This window comes from Boleophthalmus pectinirostris, unplaced genomic scaffold, assembly GCF_026225935.1.
Source record: "Boleophthalmus pectinirostris isolate CB_2022bp ecotype Guang Dong unplaced genomic scaffold, ASM2622593v1 HiC_scaffold_4, whole genome shotgun sequence".
NCBI classification, from domain to species: domain Eukaryota; kingdom Metazoa; phylum Chordata; class Actinopteri; order Gobiiformes; family Gobiidae; genus Boleophthalmus; species Boleophthalmus pectinirostris.
This window is the reverse complement of record NW_026571353.1, coordinates 33,578,972-33,599,128: the sequence shown is the minus strand read 5'-3', so window position 1 is coordinate 33,599,128 and position 20,157 is coordinate 33,578,972. Positions and strand designations below refer to the sequence as shown.

The window sequence follows — 20,157 nt, the reverse complement described above, 5'->3', positions numbered from 1 at the left end:
CCGCAATATTTTATCGGAAGTGCCTTTTGTTTAGACGGTGACAGCGTTTTTGGGGCTTAAAAACTCAAACTGAAAACTGAAACCACCCTCCAGAGTGGAAAAGTTGAATACGCTCCACCGTAGTGTTTCCGTCTACACTGCCCAAGACGCAAAACTCTGATCAGATCTGCTCACGTTGCGTACGCCTTTACGTCACATACGTACAGTACTGTACACAGAAACCTGACACGCATACACAATCGAATCCCACACACTTTTGCGTCACCGTATGCACGCAGATTTCCTCCCGAAAACACTTGTCTAAACACAGAATAAAAAGTGAAGACGCTGCACCACTTTTGCGTCTTCTGTTCAAACCGTCATCACATAAACGTCGCCTCAAATGTGTGAATGAAACAAAACACAACTCCAGGTATATTCTAACATGACTTAAAGCTCACAGGGGTCAATTTGGGACCTTTAAACATATCTGACTACAACATGCAGGAGATAGGAGGATGTACCGTATTTTTCGGACTATAAGACGCACTTTTTTTCATGGTTTAGGTGTTTCCTGCGACTTATACTCTGGTGCGAATTATATATATAAAAATAAATAATTTCACGTTTATTATTTTCACACTAACAGCTGCGAGAAGGCGGGTGTGTCAATATCTGCTGTTCCTATTACTCCTGTACCTCTGAAAATCTGTAAAATTTAAACTTAAACTTATAAAGGGAGCACTCACACTAGGATTTTTGAACCGTGCCCTGCTCAAGCACAAAGGCGTAAAGTTCTATGTTCCGCATTCACATCTGCACAATCAAACCAAGCCATGGCCCGATGAAGTTTGTTTACATGTCGCTCAGTAGTGCTGTGGCTTTAGATGAGAATACAAGTCCAGCAGCATGAAATATCTCTTAAATGTGAATCTTGCTGCAATTAATCATAAATTTCCACCCAAAAATGTGACTTATTATGTTTTTTTATTCTTCATTGGGCTTTTTTGGCTGGTGTGACTTATACTCCAGAGTGAAAGAGTCTGAAAAACACAGTAACATCAGCAAGACAATAGTGTTTTGAAGATGCGTAGTAAAAAAAAAAGCAGTAATATGAGTGAAACCACTTTTAGAATTAAAGGTAAATCATCTGATAAAAGTAAAGAGTCAGTGATCCAGAGGAGTGTTGTTACCTGTGAGGTGAAGTCGTGCTGCTGCAGCTGTCGTCCCTCCCTCAGGTCCCATGAGCGCACAGTGTTGTCCAAACCTCCAGTCCACAGTTTGGTCCCGTCATTGGAGATGTCGATGCAGCTCGCTCCGTCTGTGTGGCCCTGGAACTGTCTGTGGGAACCAACGACGAGAGATGTTTAAGAGCTGTACTCACTCATGTGGAGTCTATCCAACAAAACCTGACACATATTTTACAGTCAAAAAAGATAATTATTGTTTAACATGATATTTTCTATGGCAATATGTTACATTTGCCTAAGACATTATTATTTTATTATTTCAAAAATGTACACTATATTTTTACTTATTGCTGGATTTCACGTCAAGCGTCACCAAAAGCAGATTAGGGTCAGGAAGTAAAAACAGATGCACAGAACCTTGTTTACCTTCGCAGACTCAGCGCCTAATTTCTGTGCAATTTATGGTTGCTGCAATCGCTTTAAATGGGAGAAAGACAAAAGTTGTTTTTTTTTCGTGTACCAAAAAAAAAACAAGGGAATTAGTTTTAAACAGAAAAAAGTGGATCAACAATCTCTGGCTAAAAACAGGAGGCGCGGAAAAGGACGACGCTCGAGTTTGCAGCGACCACTTTGTAACCGGTAAAGGATTGTGTCATTTCTTAATTAATATTTTCAAAGTTTTATATTTTCATTTTATATTTATATTTTCAAATCATTTAGAAACACAAGCATCATAAGTGACTGTAAACTGTTGCATTATACGTCCTAACTTGTCACACAAAAAGCTTCATGTGGTGCAAATTTATTATCTTACTGTTGTAATTTGGTGTTTTATACCTTTTTTAATCATTATTTTTGCTGATCCTAGTGCAGCGGGTGATTTTAATTCTAAACAGTCGTACGCCTCCAGGCTTTTAAAGGTTTTCATTTGGCTCAGTGTAATATGAGGTCTGCAGCACCAGATAATGTATTATATCCATCACCTCAACACTGGGAAAATCGTCCAAATTGTATGAAAAGTCTGACTTCTCCATATTGTCCGGGTCATGACCTATACTAAGACTTATTTTTTCTCCATAGCGGACAAAACACTTCCTGCCCCCATCTGAATTTTGCGCGTCATCAGGGTCAAGTGAGTTAAACCCTGGCGATATTGATTTAAAATTTCATTACATTTTATTTTTTCTGACAAAAAATAAATACAAAATGGCTTTTAATATTAGTTTCCTGAATGTAAACAATACCGACTTTTAATCACCTAAATTAGTTAAATTACTAATTCACAATCTGAACTCTGGTCCAAACCGTGTTTCCAGTAAAAAGACTTAATCATTGACTATTGCAGATTAATTTATAATAAATAAAAGTTAACTATCCGTCTGTACCTGACTAGCGTCTGGTTGTGCAGGTCCCACACGGCGATGTTTCCGTCGCTGCAGCAGGAGAAGCACACTTTGGAGTCGGGGCTAATCGCCAGAGCGTAGCACGCCGGCGCTGATGAGGTAAGCTCCGCCTTTATCCGCGGAGTGGGCGTGGCCAGGTCCCAGATGGACAACGTGCTCGCCTCGCCTCCGACAATCAGCGTCCGGCCGTCAGGGAGGAGGCGGCACGAGCGGATGTAGTTATCACGGTTCTGTTGAGACAAAACACAAAACATGTTTAATAAATCAAGGAGTCGTTTTCATTCTCACTGGGATTCAAAATGTGATCATCTCCAGAGAGAAAAATTTATTTAGAAGGAGAACTACAAAGACCATGATCCTTTGCAGTCAAGTCAACATGAAGGGATAAATGTCTTTATTTCTACACTTTTCTACGCTTTCTAAACTGTTGTTAAATTAACCAAAGGCCAGTATCTCCAGCTCTGATAAACAAATGACTGCACCACAAAAGGATAAAATGAATCTTACAGTGGTTCAATATGGATTTTTGATCCAATACTCACATACCAGATTTGTCTTGCAGTTGTGTTCGATAGCCCATACCAGTATTATAGGGATGTAATAAAATCTTTTGATACGATATTATCACGATATACATCTCACGGTACGATATTTATTGTGATATTTTGAAGAGGCTAATATAATTGTAGATGGGACACTTTTTTGCTTTTAAAATACCTTGACAAGTTTTTGGTGTGAATTATTTCTGTAATAATCCAAAGAATTCAAGTAAAAAAACATATTTCTTCATGTTGTTTGCACTGAAATGAATCATGGGATATGTAGTTATTAGTAGTTAGTAGGTAGTTAGTATTATTGAGACTTTTGACGATATGATTATCACTAGGGGTGTAATGATATCCAAGTCTCATGATACGGTATCGTCACAGTATGAACCTCGAGGTACGATATTTATTGAGATATCGTGGGAAAACTCACGATATGGTGGGGACGCTCACGATTATGGATGTAACAATATCCAAATCTCTCGGTTCGATATTTTCCCGATATACATCTCAAGGTACGATATTTATTGTGTGCAGGATATTTTGTGGAGGCTAATAAAACTATTAATATGCTACTTTTTCTTCTTAAAATGCCCTGACAAGAATTAATCCAAAGAACTAAGACTTAAAAGTGTTTAGAACTGTTATTTCTTCTTGTAGTCTGCACTGAACGGAGCAAAGGATCATGGTCTATGTAGTTCCCTCTGTCTTTTGTTTTAACTATTGCTGCACCATTACTCTTAATTTAAGCAAAGACACTTGTAATTCGATTTATTGTGATGGTCCACGATATTATGGTGAGATTTCAGTTTTGATCCCTACAATATTATTAATTTTTTGTTATAGTCAAGTTAAGTTATTCACAGGTTTCAGGCACAAGTATTCCTTCCTTCCAGCACTCTGTTATCAAAGTAAAACAATAATTCAAATCAAAATATTATATTTTTAGAATAGGGAAAGGTCCTGACGAAATAATTCTTTATATCAGGCAGAAATAATGTTCTGTTTTTATGTTCCACATTCACACCTGCACAACCAAACCCGGCCATGCCCCGATGAAGTTTGTTTACATGTCACGCAGTAGTGTTATCGCGTTAGAGGAGAATACAAGTCCAGCGACAAGAAATATCTCTTGAAATGTGACTCCTGCTGCGATTCATCGTAAATTTCCCCCCAAAATGCAAATTATATATGTTTTTTTTCTTCATTGTACATTTTACGATAATAAATCAGGCAGAAATAATTTGCCAGAAACCCCTGAATAATAAAAGTTCACACATAAAATTATCAGTTTTGCCATATTTACAGTGGAAATTGCAACATTTTGCGCCGTAAGGATGGAACAACTGCTCGTGCCACAAGTTCCCACGAGACAACACTGCCACAAGACGCGATAAATATGATCTTGAGATTTATTTCGATGCGTTTAGATTCAGATTGGACAGAAAAGGGTTCAGTGGTGGCGAGTTACTTCTATAAAGAGGCTGTAGTTTCAAAAAGAAGCATCAGTATTAAATAAAGTAAATAAAAATGGTGAAGCAAACTGCACAATTTAATATGAATCATGTCAAATCTCATCTTGGACCTAATCTCGTGTCTCGTACCGCCCCATTGCGCAGCCACAGTTAACCTCATGATCATATTTGTCCCTGTGACTCACCAGACAGTCGAGCTGGGACACGGGGCTCTTGTTGCCGGGGTGACTAATGTCCCACACTTTGACACAGCCCTTCCCTCCCGTGTACACGTGTCTGGTGGGGTTACTGATGGTCACCGCGCACACCACCTCGCCGTGGTTGAGTGTGTTGATCTGGCGAGCGTGGCGAGGGATGCCCGGGCCCACCAGCGCGTCCGGAGGGAAAGGCACCGGCTGCATCTGCCCGTCCGCCGCCACGTGGAAGGAGTAGGCACTGCAACGGCACCAGAGAAATTACACTATTAAAGGTCTTATAATATTTAAAATGGACTCTTGAGAATTTTTACCCAAGTTAGAATGTTGTTACCTTAAACACAAACATACCCTGCTGTGTTTTGTTTCATTCACACCCTTGTTTATTACCGTATTTTCCGGACTATTGAGTGCACCTGAATATTTGCCGCATCAACTAAATTATAACTAAATTTCAAAATTGTACATATATAGACCATACTTGAATATAAGCCGCAGGTGTCCACGTCTTCAAGAACGTTTTCAACTTCGGGCTGTCTGCTTTTATCGCCTCTGAAAGTTTTTGTTGTCTTTTTGCGTTGAGTCAGTTCGTCACTCCGCCGTCGCTAAAATCTCACCATCGACTCACTGACACCGAGCTCACATGCAGCAGCTCTGTTTACTTCTTCCACATCCGCATCAATCGCCGTTAACTTAAAAGCTGCATCATCTGTTTTCCATGAGGAGGGTGTGTGTATGAAGCGCAAATAACTGTTCAAAACACAATCAAACAAGCATCTTCCTCTCCCCGTGCTCTACTGCGCATGTCTCCTGCAGAAAGAGCCTCTGTCCTGTCTGTATCATGTCAGTGTCTTGGAGGATTTCAGACTCTCTCGGGGGCGGGGTTAGTTCTATCGAACAGGTCTGAGTGGATGTCTGGCTACTGAAGTTTGAGACGTTTCTTCTCGTCATTTATGCACACGGGTAAGACGCATCCCCCTCACTAATGTTCATTTAGCATCATAACTTATTTTATTACACGCCGATAAACTATTTGAGTGCACTGACAATATTTCTAGCTTGTGTAGCAACTTCATGTGAACCCTAGATCCATGTGTAACCACACAGACAGCGGTGTTTTCTGCACTCAGGCTGTGTGTATCCGCTGTGTTGCCAAACCATAGATAATAGATAAATCATAGATTTAGATAGAGATCATAGATAAATATGAATGTGCAATGTGCCAAACAAAGAATCCGTCCATATATTCGCCACATTGTTTTATTAGTTCAAAGTGTGAGAAAAAAGTAGCGGCTTATAGTCCAGAAATTACAGTAGTTGTTCCCCCTTGTGATGTCATGAAGCGGTAATTTTCAAGTGAACAGCTTCTTTTATCTTTTGTTCAGCAGAGATTGGCAATTCCAGGTCTGAAGTTGTCCAAATGATTCTACTGAAGGTGCAAAGAGTTAAAAAATACAGTGGAGCTCTTCCTGTTTTCCCACATGACATCACAAGGTGGAGGTGTTTTCAGTTTGAGAGAAGAACTCGGCCTAAATATGCAGGACTTGTGCTTTAAAAATGTGTGAATGGAACAAAACGCAACTCCAGGTTTGTTTTTGAAGAGGAAACAACCAAGTCATCACTTTATAAAACGTTATGAGTTTGATATAAAGTTGAAATAATTCAGGATGTACTCACGGTTTTCCTCCGGGGATCAGATTCGGGGGCAAACCCGGGACCCTCATGTGTGGATGTGGATCAAAGCCGACCTGAAGAGTAAACACACCACTATGAGCAGAGCAGAGCAGGGCTAACGGGCTGAGTCTGAGCGGAGGAGGTCAACAGTGTCCTGACTCAGCCCCTCAGAGGACAAACAGAAGAGAGAGAGAGAGGGAGGGAGGAATGAAAGAGAGAAAAGAGAGGAGAGAGGAGAGAGGGTGAGGGAGAGAAAGAGCGTAGAGAGAGCAAACACACAGGTCTGGCTCTGTAAACAGCTCTGCCGCTCTCAGACCATTTAAACTCTAATGAACGCTGTGTAAACACTGAGAGATGAAGTGATGAAGAGGAGGAAAGATGAGGCGATGAAGAGAAGGACAGAAACTATAGCTATGACACACAAGCACATACTTATATACACACACACACACACTAATATATATATCTAATATCTAATATCCACATATGGGCAAACTTTCAACCTGGTTTAGCCCTAATTTACTTATTATCTCTTTAAAATAAATAACTCTGTTTCAAATAGTAAATGAGCAGCTTGTGGTTTAATCTGCAGGTTTATGGTCAATTATCTGTCATTAAAACACTGCTGCCTGGAGAGTATTGATTTGTTTTGTTAAATCAGACATGTCAAACTCAGGCCCGGGGGCTATATTTGGCCTGTGATATAATTATATTTGGCCCATGAGATCATATGAAATATGTATTAGAGCTGCCCATCGGCTACAGATAGATTATAGAGACATTATTCATTTAAAATTGTGTTATTATTTTATATTCTGGTTGTTCTGGATGAAGTTTAAGCAAAACTATTATTAAACATTTATGTTGATAAGAAAAAGTTTAACATTACATATCTCGAAAGAAGAGAAAACATGCAGATGTTGTTGAAATTTTTTAATAAATATTTAGTTTGGCCCACGATTTAGTCCCAGTTTTTAATTTTGGCCTCTGTGAATTTGAGTTTGACAGCCCTGTGTTAAATGGTATTAAAAGTCTTGTTTATGTACATACTATCAGAGAGAAAAATCCCGCACACCGTCTAACTTGCAAAATGTGAGATATATTAGCAACATTTCAGCATTAGACCTTCATCAGGCAAACAGAATGAGAGCTCAGATGGCCATCTTAAATAGAGTGTGCAGAATTTTTCTCTATGTTCTTGGGCTGCTCCCTCTCCTTCAGCACAGCAGCCTCAAGTAACTGATGTGCGAAGTTCTTATTCATAAAGCATAAAACGTAAAACAGAAGAAAGCCACATGCATTTGTTCTTAATATGAGAAAGTCAAATATTATACAAATATTGGTATTATTTTTCAATGTATTATTATTTTGCCCTATTGTTGAGCCCTGAGTGCATGTGTTTACAGACCATGAGAGCGTGATGTATTGTCGATAATCATGTTATTGATTACTCGGTTTGAGCAGAGCACTGACCATGGGGGAGCGTCCGTAGGCTGCCACAGCGGCCGCTGCAGCTGCACTCAGCTGGGGGGACATGTTGTGGATTCCAGCCGCGTACGCCGCTGCCCCCGCCGCTCCGGCCAGCTCATTCCCGTTCATCCCCGCCCCGTGAGGCAACATCCCAAACGCTCCCGGGTACGGACCTGGAACAGCCAGGGGAGTCCTCAAACCTGCACCTGCACAGAGACAAGGGTCAGTGACGGAGGAGAGACTGACATGTACGGTCTAAAAGGAAATGTTAAATTGTCACTTTAGAGATTTTTTAAAACATAAAAAACAAAACTAGTTCATTTTAATCAGTCCAAACTTATTCCTCACTTCCCTAAAGAGATCTGAGCATCCTAACTATTCACCACAATGAGTTTCTAAGCATTTTTCACAACTTTCAGTGGTCAGAGCAGAATTTTGCCACAGTAATGTCGCCATCAGAATAAAGTTATCGACAACTATCACGCTAACATATTATCGTGTAGTTACCGGGAGGATGTGGGAGCTCCATGGAGGGCGGCTTGGCGAGGCTCGGTCTGATCCCAGGAGTGGAGCTCGGTCCTGGGGTGGAGTCGCCTCTGGGAGTGGGTGTACTGGACTTCAGCCCTGGAGTACCCGCCTTCTCCCGCTGTAAGCACAAGTTTAATATTACAATGAAATTCCATTTATTTTTTACGCTACTTTCACCTTGGACACATGTGGGGCTGTTCAATAAATCAATACACTAATTAACCCTAAACTAGTATTGAAAAACTAGACACTGATTTGAGCAGAAATCAATACTGTGAGCTGCCATGAGCTTCCAAGACCAAACAATAAAGACCCAGCAATTTTACTTAAATCTGTTCTTCACGTGATTTCTTTTCTGGCTGTTTAGTGTTTCATAAAGCTGGTAACAAACTAGAAGAAGGGTGAGTAAAACGTGAATGACAGAAAATTAGGGCCTGACTGTTGTTTGGTTACTGTTAAAATAATCAATCATTTTTAACATTAAAATTTTGTCTGGACTGATCATACGACTGAAGGTTGCGGGGAAAATATTTGTGTTTTTTTTCCTGACAAATACTTTTTTGTATATTAGGCACCTTTCTGGACACTCAAGGTCGCTGTACAACAACATAAACGAGTTAAATACTATTAAAACAAACAGTTAAAAGGACATGGTTAAAGTGGGACAATATTTTAATTGATTGATTGTATTTAATGAATTTCATTTATTTTAAAAAGTACCGTGATTAATTTTGAAATGTATGTATGTATGTATAATAGGACTCTGTTCACAAGATTCACATTTTAAAGAATTGACAAAAAGACTGAAAGATATTTACTGACATTTTTGAAACAGTGTAAGCCAACCCCACCGCCCTTTTTGTTATTTTTTTTTATTTATTATGATTTTTATATTATGATTAATGATTTTTTTTACGATTAATATTTATTATTTATTTTTTAAAAGTCTAAGCCAATGCCACTCCATGTTATTTTTTATTCATTATGATTTTTATTATTATTATTATTGTTATTATTATTATTACATTTTTGCTTGTTATTAATAATAGTAGTAGTATATTCATTATTCGTATATTATTTAAAAAAATGTTAAAAGTTATAGCTTTATTGTCAATTTCTTCACTTGTACTTGACACACAAATTAATTGAAAATATGTTTCTCTCTGTCCCAAGCGGAAACAACTGGACTGGAAGAGTAAGAGGCCGCTACGTCTGCACGCACCGCCTTTCAAATGATTAAATAAAACATTATTATTATATTGTAAGACGCTACTCGAGTTTCTTCATATTTCCTCAAGGTTGCAAGCTTTGTTTTCTGCACATAAAAATGAAAAAAAGTGTGTGTACATGTGTTGTCTGAATGACGCATCTATATCTGTTTACACAAGAATAAAAACATATGAAACTGAAAGAGACTGAAATATGAACTGAAACTAACAGAAGAATCACATTTCAGAAGATGTTTGTGCAGATCTAAACTACAGTGTTAGCAGATAAAAGAAGCAAAGTAAGACAGAATATTTTGTGGAAGAAATTATGTTACTCCTAAAATTGCAATCTTTGTGATTTGCTATTTGTTTGCATTAAAATTATGATTTCAACTTTTCCTAGTATCAAAAAGCATTTGATATTAGCAGAGTTGGGAAGTTTACTTTTAAAATGTATTCCCCTACAGATTACAGATTACATACCCCAAAATGTAGTTTGTAACAGAATCCATTAAGTTATTTAAGGTGAGTAACATAATCTAAATACTTTGGATTACTTGATTTGCTGTAGAGTAGCAAAGACTAGGATGGTTTAGTCCTGGTTTAGACCTGGTTTAGATCTAGTTTAGACCTGATTTTAGTTCTGGTTTAGTCCTGGTTTAGACCTGGTTTAGATCTAGTTTAGACCTGATTTTAGTTCTGGTTTAGTCCTGGTTTAGACCTGGTTTAGACCTGGTTTAGATCTAGTTTAGACCTGATTTTAGTTCTGGTTTAGTCCTGGTTTAGACCTGGTTTAGATCTAGTTTAGACCTGATTTTATTTCTGGTTTAGTCCTGGTTTTAGACCTGGTTTAGATGTAGTTTAGAACTAGTTTAGACCTGGTCTTAGTCCTGGTTTAGCTCTAGTTTAGACCTGGTTTAGTCCTGGTTTTAGACCTGGTTTAGATCTAGTTTAGAACTAGTTTAGTTTCCGGCAATGACTGGAATTACTGAAAAATATAGCCCAAAATGTGAAAACAGGAAAATATCGCTGTGTAATCCATTTATTTCAACAAAGTAACTGTAATCCAATTACCACTCACTGAAACAGTAACTGTAACTGAATACAGTTACTCATAATTTGTACTCTGATTTCGTAACTCAAGTACATGTAATCTGTTACTCCCCAACACTGGATATTAGTATTGCAATAACAGTCTTTTTTTTTTCTTCATACCATGGCCATCTCTTTGGACTTGAGTGAGGAGGAGCTCGCCGATGACGCGGTGGAGGCGGGACTGCAGGGGTCCTTCTTCAACATTCGCGCTTTGTCTAAACCGTTCTCTCGTGGGGAGGGGAGCGGCGTGCCCCGGGGAGAAGCGGGGTCCTGCACACGAACACACAGGTGGTCAAACTTACGCCCGACAGAAATGAAACACAAAATCTGACGGGAAAACAGAACACCAACCTCATTTGAAACATCCACTACCAAGTTATCGTCGCTTTTCTCACCATCGCTGTCCTGCAAGAAAGGAAAGCAATTTAAGCAAAGACACTTGTAATTCGATATATTGTGATGGTCCACGATATTATTGTGAGAACTCTGACAATACGATATCACAATATTTCGGTTATTGTTACATCCCTAATAATGGGTGTTTTTATTTCTCAAACAACACAGATTTTTATTATTAACAGCGTCGCCTCTACAAAGATCTGACCTGTAACGTTGCTCTACTCATCACCATGGAGATAAACGGTTTAATTCCAAACTGTGGGAAATTCTAGGCAAAGTTGTAACATCTCCAGGGAGACAAGCAGACTGCAGACCGTTCAGCAAAAAAGTTACATAGTGCGACTTTAACCAAACTTTTAAATTCAAACTCACATAGTGGCTGGAGTCTTTGTCGTCCACTTTTCTTTTCTTGGTGTCGTTTGGAAACTCTGGTCCGTTTCGTCTCTTGTCTGAGTTTCGTAGACTTTCAGGAAGCAGCGAGTTGCTCTGAAAAAGAGATAAATAAAAATAAAAAATAATGTTATTACTATTTAAACTGTTTCTAGGCATGCATTTATTTATCGTCAAACATTCTAAGACCCCATGGAGAGACTGAAAATATTATTATTAGTTCACAATTACTTTGGCAATAGAATTTAATCATTCATTCAATCATTCAAATTTTAGAGTATATTCAATCCAACTTTATTTGTATAGCACATTTTATAAATAAGAGTTTCCAAAGTTCTTCACATAGCAATGTAAAACAATTTACATTCCCCCCTGGTTTTAAGTCTCGTTTTAGGCCCCACAAGCTGGACCTGGCCCTCGGACCTCAGGATTTTTTTTTTAACATAAAATGTTATGTAAATATAATCAAAAATAGAAAAAATTGGACAAAATATTCACAAAATGAATGCAGTCAAATTGAAACATAGCGCATTAATTCAAATTCAAAGTGAAAAACAAATAAATGAAGACCAACTTAAGAAAAATCATGACTAAAATCTGTCTTTTTTACTTTTTAAATAATCAAAATGGCTGATATTAAAAACACACTACATTTCTGTCAGACGGAGAGCTGCAGTTTCTTACAATATGGATAATTATGCAGATATTGTGATATTAACATTATTATAAACATTATTATAAACTCACGCAGCTCTAATTGCCACAGTTAATCTAAACACGAATAAATCAGTGATTTTGCAGGAGGTTAAGAAATCATTTTATGCGCCGTGCTCTTATTATTTCACTAAGTATCACACTCTCTTATGAGCGGAGAGCGGAGAGGTGACTCATTCAGGAGAAACACAATTTCATGTGTGCGTCCACTTGACGGGGCGCGTTCCTCTTGACCAAAGGCGCTTCAGGCCCGTGAAGCGCAGTCAATGATTACGTTAAGTAGCTCTTCAAATATCAGGCTTCCTCTGGCCCTGACCAACCCCGACTCCGACTGACGAGGCTGTAGATCACTCACGAACCTCACACCACGGCCGGGAGAGTCAGACAAATAATCCAATTCAGTCATGTTTGTGTTTTGCCAAGAATGTCCCATATTACAGCCTTAAACTTCACCAAAAGTCAGATCTGTGGAGAGGCGCACCATTTACATTCATAATATATGCATTTTTGTACGCAGTAAAAATGTTTGTGATTGAATAAATGCACAATAGGTCACTTTAATGCCACACTGTGAGACATTTAAACAATATCTCCATGGAGACAAGCAGGCGACGACTCTCCAAATCTACATCGCCAAATCGAGGGTTATTATGAAACACGTTTAGTCCTGACTAGTCCACTTGCAAATCAGGGTTTTTGTGCATAAAAAAATATTAACTAAAAAAATACAAACCAGGACTGAACCAGGACTGAACTGGGACTAAAGCAGGACTGAGTCAGGACTGAACCAGGACTGAGCCAGGGACAAGACTGAACAAGGCCTGAACAAGGACTGTATCAGGACAGAACTTTGATTAAACCAGGACTAAATCAGAACTGTACCAGGACTGAAACAGGACTGTACAAGGACTGAGCCAGTACTGGAGCAGACTGAACCAGGTCTAAATCAGAACTGGACCTGAAATGGACCAGGGCCAAACAGGGCCTGAACAAGGACTGTATCAGGACAGCACTTGGATTAAACCAGGACTAAATCAGAACTGTACCAGGACTGAGCCAAGACTGAGCCAGGATTGGACCAGAACTGGACCCAGGACTAAGTCACAACTGTATCAGGACTGAACAGGACTGAAGCAGGACTGAAGCAGGACTGAGACAAGACTGGACTGAACCAGGACTAAACCAGGACTAAACTTTAAACAAACAAAATGAGATTACATATCTTCTTTATCTCTCTGGAACTCAATGAAAATTACTCATCAGATCTGTGGAGAGGCGAACCCACTCACAGGAACAGCGCATGACTTTCAGGGTCTACTTTTTCCAGTAATAAAAAAGTAAAGTGTAATGCCATACTGCGGAACAAGCCAAACAAAACAATAACAAATCGAGGACGAAGACTATGCACTGGGAAAGTTACGTACACTTGGACCTGTCACAATTACAAAATCTGAACTACAATAGAGTATTTATGAAGAAAATACACACGATAATCGATAATATTGAAACTAATGTAATGTAATTTGACCTCAAAAAATATTCTGTATGTAAAATATGGTTAAAAAACATGGACTGCAATAAATAAACAGCAGAATGAAACAGTTTAGTAGCTCGGATCTAATCGTAGAACAGAAAAATAGCACAAAAAGTAAATGTACGATAAATATTGACACCCAAAAATTAGTGTTCAATCTATTTTTATGTATTGAAAGTCATAAATTATCATGACAGGCTTACACAGTGCACTTTTATCGCTGAAGAGACGCGCATGAATCCTACATAACACCTTTACCGTCTTTTTAATTTACGAATAACCACAATTTGAACCTGACCTTGTAATAACGCTCTGTGGCCACAAATCCACACAAGTGTCTAAAAGCACAAGGCCGGTGTAATAAATACCAGACCACAAACACCCCTCACACCCTCCTCCTCCTCCTCTCCTCACTCTCCTCCCTGTTCCTCCTCTCACTCCTCCTCCGTCTCTTTCTTTTTCTCCTCCTCCTTCGGCCTCCTGACCAACGCATCCTCTTGTTAATGGATCACAGCTTCATGTTGACTCCATTATAACCACAGTCTGTCATTTGCCACGTTTACATGAGAGCTTTAATTACGAATGAAAATAATAATAAAATAAAAATGTATTCCGCTTTAAAAAAGACCATGTAAACCCTTCCTACAGCACGGGTGTCAAACTCAAATTCACAGAGGGCTAAAATTAAAAACTGGGACTAAGTCGTGGGCCAAACTTTAATCTTTTAAAAAGGTTTCTACAGTGTTGAACTGTTTAAATCATTGCTCCGAATATTTTACAAACCAATCAATCAATCTACCAGAAATTTCTTTCTTCCTCGTTCTCCCCCCCAGTTTAAGGTCGTACAAACTAATAATAATGTTAACGAAGGCGAAAAAGTTTATCGTTTATGATCGTGCGAAACAAACAATGAGAATGAAAGAATGTAAGGATTTTTTGTTTTCGTTTATGGTCGTACAAACTAATAATAATGTTAACAAAGGCGAAAAAGTTTATCGTTTATGATCATGCGAAATAAACTACAATGAGAATGAAAGAATAGTAATCGTGCCATTTGTTTTCTCTGTTCATTATTCGAGTTAAATTAAATAGTCGTTCAGCCGTTTTTTCTTTATTTAAAAATAAAATGTTTAATAGCTTCACTTTCATCCACGTCTCTTTGGATTTGCGAGCGGGATGTGGGAGTGGGCTGAGGAAGAGCAGTCGCTGACTCAGTTTGTCTTTTTCCTCCCTTCTCTGACACTCTTCCCTCCTCCTCCTCAGTCAACAGACGTAAAGCGCGATGACAGAATTCTCCAGCTGCTGCTTCATTATCATCGGAATAACTGAGAAAAAAGTTTGTATCATGTTTGTGTCCGTGGCGTAACGACAAACCGAGATGACAAAAAAGCCGGTAGCAGCTGAAGTGTGTGTTTTCTTCCGGTCGACGTATATACGTTTGTGTCCCTGTCCAATCAGAACCCTTCCCAACACACAGACGCTGAGCGGAATTAAATAAAGGTGATTCGTGCTACATTTACTTGATGACGGTCTGAACAGAAGACGCAAAAGTGTTGTCGCACCTTCACTTTTTATTCCGCATTTAGACGAGCGTTTTCAGGAGGAAATCTGCGTGCCCACGTGACGTTGTGACCACGTGACTCCAGCCAAGTCATGTGACCGGCGTTTCAGGCAGTTTCGCGTTACTGTGTGGATGGGAAACGGACACAGAAATGACGTGTCTGGACTTAAATCATTTCCGATACGGTGGTTCGTTTCAGTGTAAACGTAACCTTAGACAAACTTTATTGATCCACAAGGGAAATTATTTGGACACAGTAGCTCACACATCACAATATAATGTAATAACAAAGAGCAAAATATAAATGGTAATAGAAAATTCTAAATAAGTAGCAAAAAAGAGCAAGAGACAGGTGTTAAATAAGACATAATTATATAAATGTAAATGTACAAGTCAAAATAAAATTTGTAATAAAACAGGGGTCTCCAACCTTTTGCATCTGGTGAGCTCCCTTTTAGTCACAAGAAGCTGAGTCGATATAAGGTTATGTTTATATGACGACGGTCTGAGCAGAAGACGCAAAAGTGGTGTCGCGTCTTCACTTTTTATTCCGTGTTTAGATGAGCTTTTTCAGGAGGAAATCTGCATGCATACGGTGACGCAAAAGTGTGTGGAATTCAATTGGGTTTGCTTGTACTTAAAGCAACAAGAGCATCTTTGGACATACGGAAGTTTTCTCACCGCGCATTTTCATCAATTACTCCTTCCACAAAGTTGTTCCACCATCGACTGGTTCTCCAGGTCTCGTCCATAAGCGTTTGACTCGCCTGCGACGAACTGGTGCATCCAGAATTTGACAGAGGTGATTGCAGATCCTTCTCTGTTCACTAATAGTGTCTCTGTAGATTCTGAACATTTGTTGGGAGCCTCCTGTAAGTTTATTAGAGCTGTCGATGCATGGAAATGATCCAACATGTTTGTTTCTGTGAACTGTAAGTATGTGATGTAAACGTGTACGCGACGTGAGCAGATCTGACCAGAGTTTTGCGTCTTGGGCAGTGCAGACGGAAATGCTACGGTGAAACGTATTAAACTTTTCCACTCTGGAGGATGGTTTCAGATTTTTATGTTTTTAAGCCCCAAAAACGCCGTCACCGTCTAAACCACAGGTGTCAAACATACGGCCCGGGGGCCAGATCCGGCCCTCCAAGACCTTTAATCTGGCCCTCGGCTGATTTTCTATAAAAATATTTTAATTATATTTTCTAATAAAATATTGGTAATTTTCTGCGGCGCTGAGCAGAGCAGCGTCTCCAGCGTCTCTGTACGTGGCCCCTCCCACCAGAGCAGCACAAATGAAGACTTGTCTCTTTCCAAACGCTCTTAAAGGACGATCGTTTTGACTGTTGACCGTGACACCCTCATCAACAAAATGTCAAACATGAGAAAAGTGGAGCTGAGTGCAGGATTTTCCCAAAAAAATTGACTTATTCCTATTTACGTACAAGTTAATGTTAAAATATTGTGCTGAATGTGTGTTTTCTTAAAGTTTCAGGTTGTTCATGATATTATAATATTTTGTAAAAGAAAGAGTTCATCAATTAAAAAAGATTTCTGTAATAGATTTGCGTTTCCCTGCAAAAAAATATTTGAACTTATTGTTATTTTTAAGGTATATATGACATGAGTTTTCTGATCCGGCCCCTTTAGGATCAAAGTAGGTTGGATACGGCCCCCGGACCAAAATGAGTTTGACACCCCTCGTCTAAACGAATGGCACTTCTTATAAAATATTTTGTCATTTTTACCCGAAAGTGTTCTCATGTAAACAGTTTTCCATGTAAACCTCAATTCAGAATGACTATTTCCATGCAAACTCAAAGAAATATTTGAATGAAATGCACAGAGGTCAGCGAGGGTAAACGAAGGAGGAAAGGACACGCAGGACTGTTTGTGAGCGCGGAAGAAAAAGTGACAGGCGGAGGAGTGAGTGAGTGAGGGAGTGAGAGAAAAGAAAGAGGTGGAGAAAGAGGAAGAGGAAAGCGTGTACAGAAGTAGAAAGGCTGGATAACAAGAGGGGAGGAGGATGAAGGCACGACGGAAAATAATGGAGCGAGGAGGAGGAGAGGGGAAGTGTGTACAGGAGGAAAAAAAAAGAAAAACAAGAGAGGAAGAGAAGTAAAGAAAGAGATGGATGGAGGGAGGGGACGGAGTGAGAGAAGGCCCGAGGGAGGGGTGTTAATCTGTATTCTGGTCCAGTCTGCCTCCTTCACCCCCTGGATTCAAAACGGCTTTAGTGAGCTGAGAGCTGGAGCACTGACCCGCAAAACGTAAGCAATCTCTCCCTCTCTCCTTCACTACCTTTTTATTTCTTCCCTTCTTCTTCTTCTTCCCATCTTCTCTCATTCCTCTTCTGCACCCTCTCTCTCCCGCTCTTCTCTTGCCTCTTTCTCTTTTCTCGCTTCTGTACACTTCACCTCAGGTTTCTCTCTCATTCTCTCCCTTTTTTCTTGCCTCCCTCTGCTTTCCTTCCATCCATCCCTCTCTCTCTCCCCCCATCTCTCTGCTCTCTCCCTCTACCCTCCTTCTCTTTCCCCATCTCTCCCTCTCTCTCCTTTTCTCTCTTCTCTACGGCCTCCTCTCTCTCTTCTCTCGTTCCCCTTCATCTCTGCACCCCTCTCTTTCTTCCCCTCCACCTCTCTGCTCTCCCCTCTCTCCCCCTTCCATCCTTCTTTGTCCCTTTCTCTCTTCTCTACTGCTCCCTCTCTCCCCCTCTTGCTCCCCTTCATCTCTAGCTCCGCTCTCTCCCCTCTACCTCCCTCCCTACCCCTTCTTCCTCTCTCTTCTCCTCCCTCCCTCCTCTCCTCTCTCTCTACACCCCCTCTCCCCTCCTTCTCTTTCCCCATCTCTCTTCTCTATTGCTCCCTCACTCCCCCCTCCTTCCTTCTCCGTCTCTGACTCTCTCCCTTTCTCTCTCCTCTACCTCTCTCTCCGTCCCTACCCCTCCATCCTCTCTCTTCTCCTCCATCCCTCCTCTACTTGTCTCCCTTCCTACCCCTCCTTCCTCTCTCTTCTCCTCCTTCCCTCCTCTACTGTCTCTCCTCTCCTCCTCCTCTTTCTCCATCTCTCCCTTTCTCTCTTCTCTATCGCTCCCTCTCTCCCCCCCTTGTTCCCCTTCATCTCTTGCTCCCCTTTCTCTCCCTCCCTCCCTACCCCTTCTTCCTCTCTTCTCCTCCCTCCCTCCTCTGTCTCTACACCCCGTCTCCCCTCCTCCTCTTTCCCCATCTCTCCCTTTTTCTCTTCTCTATCATTCCCTTCCCCCACTTTCTTCCCCTCCACCTCTCTGCTCTCCCCTCTCTCACCCTTCCATCCTTCTTTGTCCCTTTCTCTCTTCTCTACTGCTCCCTCTCTCCCCCTCTTGTTCCCCTCTCTCTCTCCTCTACCGCTCCTTCCTCTCTCTCCTCCTCTCCTCTCCTCTGTCTCTACTCCCTCTCTCCTCCTCCTCCTCTTTCCCCATCTCTCCCTTTTTCTCTTCTCTATCATTCCCTTCCCCGGTTTTTTCTTCCCCTCCACCTCTCCCTCTCTCTTCCCTTTCCCCACCTCTTGCTCTCTCTCCCTTTCTCTCTTCTCTATCTCTCCCTCCCTCCACCTCTTGCTCCCCTCTACCTCCCTCCCTACCCCTTCTTCCTCTCTCTTCTCCTCCCTCCCTCCTCTCCTCTCTCTCTCTCTACACCCCCTCTCCCCTCCTTCTCTTTCCCCCATCTCTCTTCTCTATTGCTCCCTCACTCCTCCCTCCTTCCTTCTCCATCTCTCACTCTCTCTTTCCCTTTCTCTCTTCTCTACCGCTCCCTCTCACCCCCCTCTTGTTCCCCTTCATCTCTACCCCTCCTCTCCTCTCTCCTCTCCCTCTCTTCTCCTCTCTTCTCTCTCTCCTCCCTCCTGTGTTCACTTTGTCTTTAGCTACATGTGGGGCTTTACCCGGTCTAAGCTCGTAGGTAGATTAAGGCTCTAACTGTATTTCTCTCAGTCTGAGGAGGAATCAAAGCGCTGGGCCGCGGCTAATGCAGGATTTGTGGTTTGGTATTTCCAGGATTAACCCTTCGCTTACAGGGGAAAAGAATCTGATTTTTATTGCGTGTTTGCGTTGTATAAAGCCATTGTCAGATTATCTTTATAGTTATTCACGTTTCATTTTCTGATGTCGGTTTGAAGGCTGAGCGAATCCACGAAAACACGTATTTGCGATTTTTCTGACAAATATTTTAGAGTAGATTTGTAATTTCCGGTTTAATAATTCAATTCAAAGTTCATATTTTAAACACGTCCGGAAGAATTGACAGAAACATGAACCGACAAACACACACAAGGATTTTAAAACGTGTTCGTACAAATCTGAACTACAGAGTTAGCAGTTTTTTTAATCCAGAATGAGACCGGATATTTTCTTAGTGGAGGAAATTACTGTTCTCCAAAAATTGCAGCCTTTGCGATTTGCTAATTGCGTTGAAATTGCGGATTCGATTGAGATGAATCTCGCCGTCAAACCTTGTACATTTTGGCAGTGGAGAGAAGAAAACAAAAATACATTAAAACACATAAGAAAATCCTGAATGGTTACCGTATTTTTCAAACTATAAGTCTCATTTTTTTTTCATGGTTTGGCTGTTTCCTGCGACTTAAACTCCGGTGTGACTTATATATTAAAATTTTCAGACTGACAGCCACAGGAGGGCGCTCTGGTCTTGTGTGTCAGTATCTGCTGCTCCTGTTCCTCCTGTACCACTGTCACTTGTCTCTACTGCGCATGTCTCCTGCAGAAAGAGTCTCTGTCCTGTCTGTATCATGTCAGTCGATTGCA

General features: G+C 40.5%; 1 protein-coding gene across 2 annotated transcripts in view; it reads right to left on the bottom strand.

Annotated features, from left to right (window-relative positions):
- Positions 1-20,157, bottom strand: part of LOC110156389 (transducin-like enhancer protein 1) — a 92,892-nt gene that overhangs the window by 7,626 nt on the left and 65,109 nt on the right. For both annotated transcript variants that reach the window (XM_055161207.1, XM_055161208.1), the window contains exons 9-17: positions 11,533-11,646; positions 11,113-11,166; positions 10,882-11,031; positions 8,438-8,576; positions 7,934-8,136; positions 6,464-6,534; positions 4,778-5,027; positions 2,555-2,802; positions 1,173-1,320 (exon numbers count right to left, since the gene is read on the bottom strand). In XM_055161207.1, the coding sequence (XP_055017182.1) occupies positions 1,173-1,320; positions 2,555-2,802; positions 4,778-5,027; positions 6,464-6,534; positions 7,934-8,136; positions 8,438-8,576; positions 10,882-11,031; positions 11,113-11,166; positions 11,533-11,646 (1,377 nt within the window). The remainder of the gene's footprint in view (positions 1-1,172; positions 1,321-2,554; positions 2,803-4,777; positions 5,028-6,463; positions 6,535-7,933; positions 8,137-8,437; positions 8,577-10,881; positions 11,032-11,112; positions 11,167-11,532; positions 11,647-20,157) is intronic.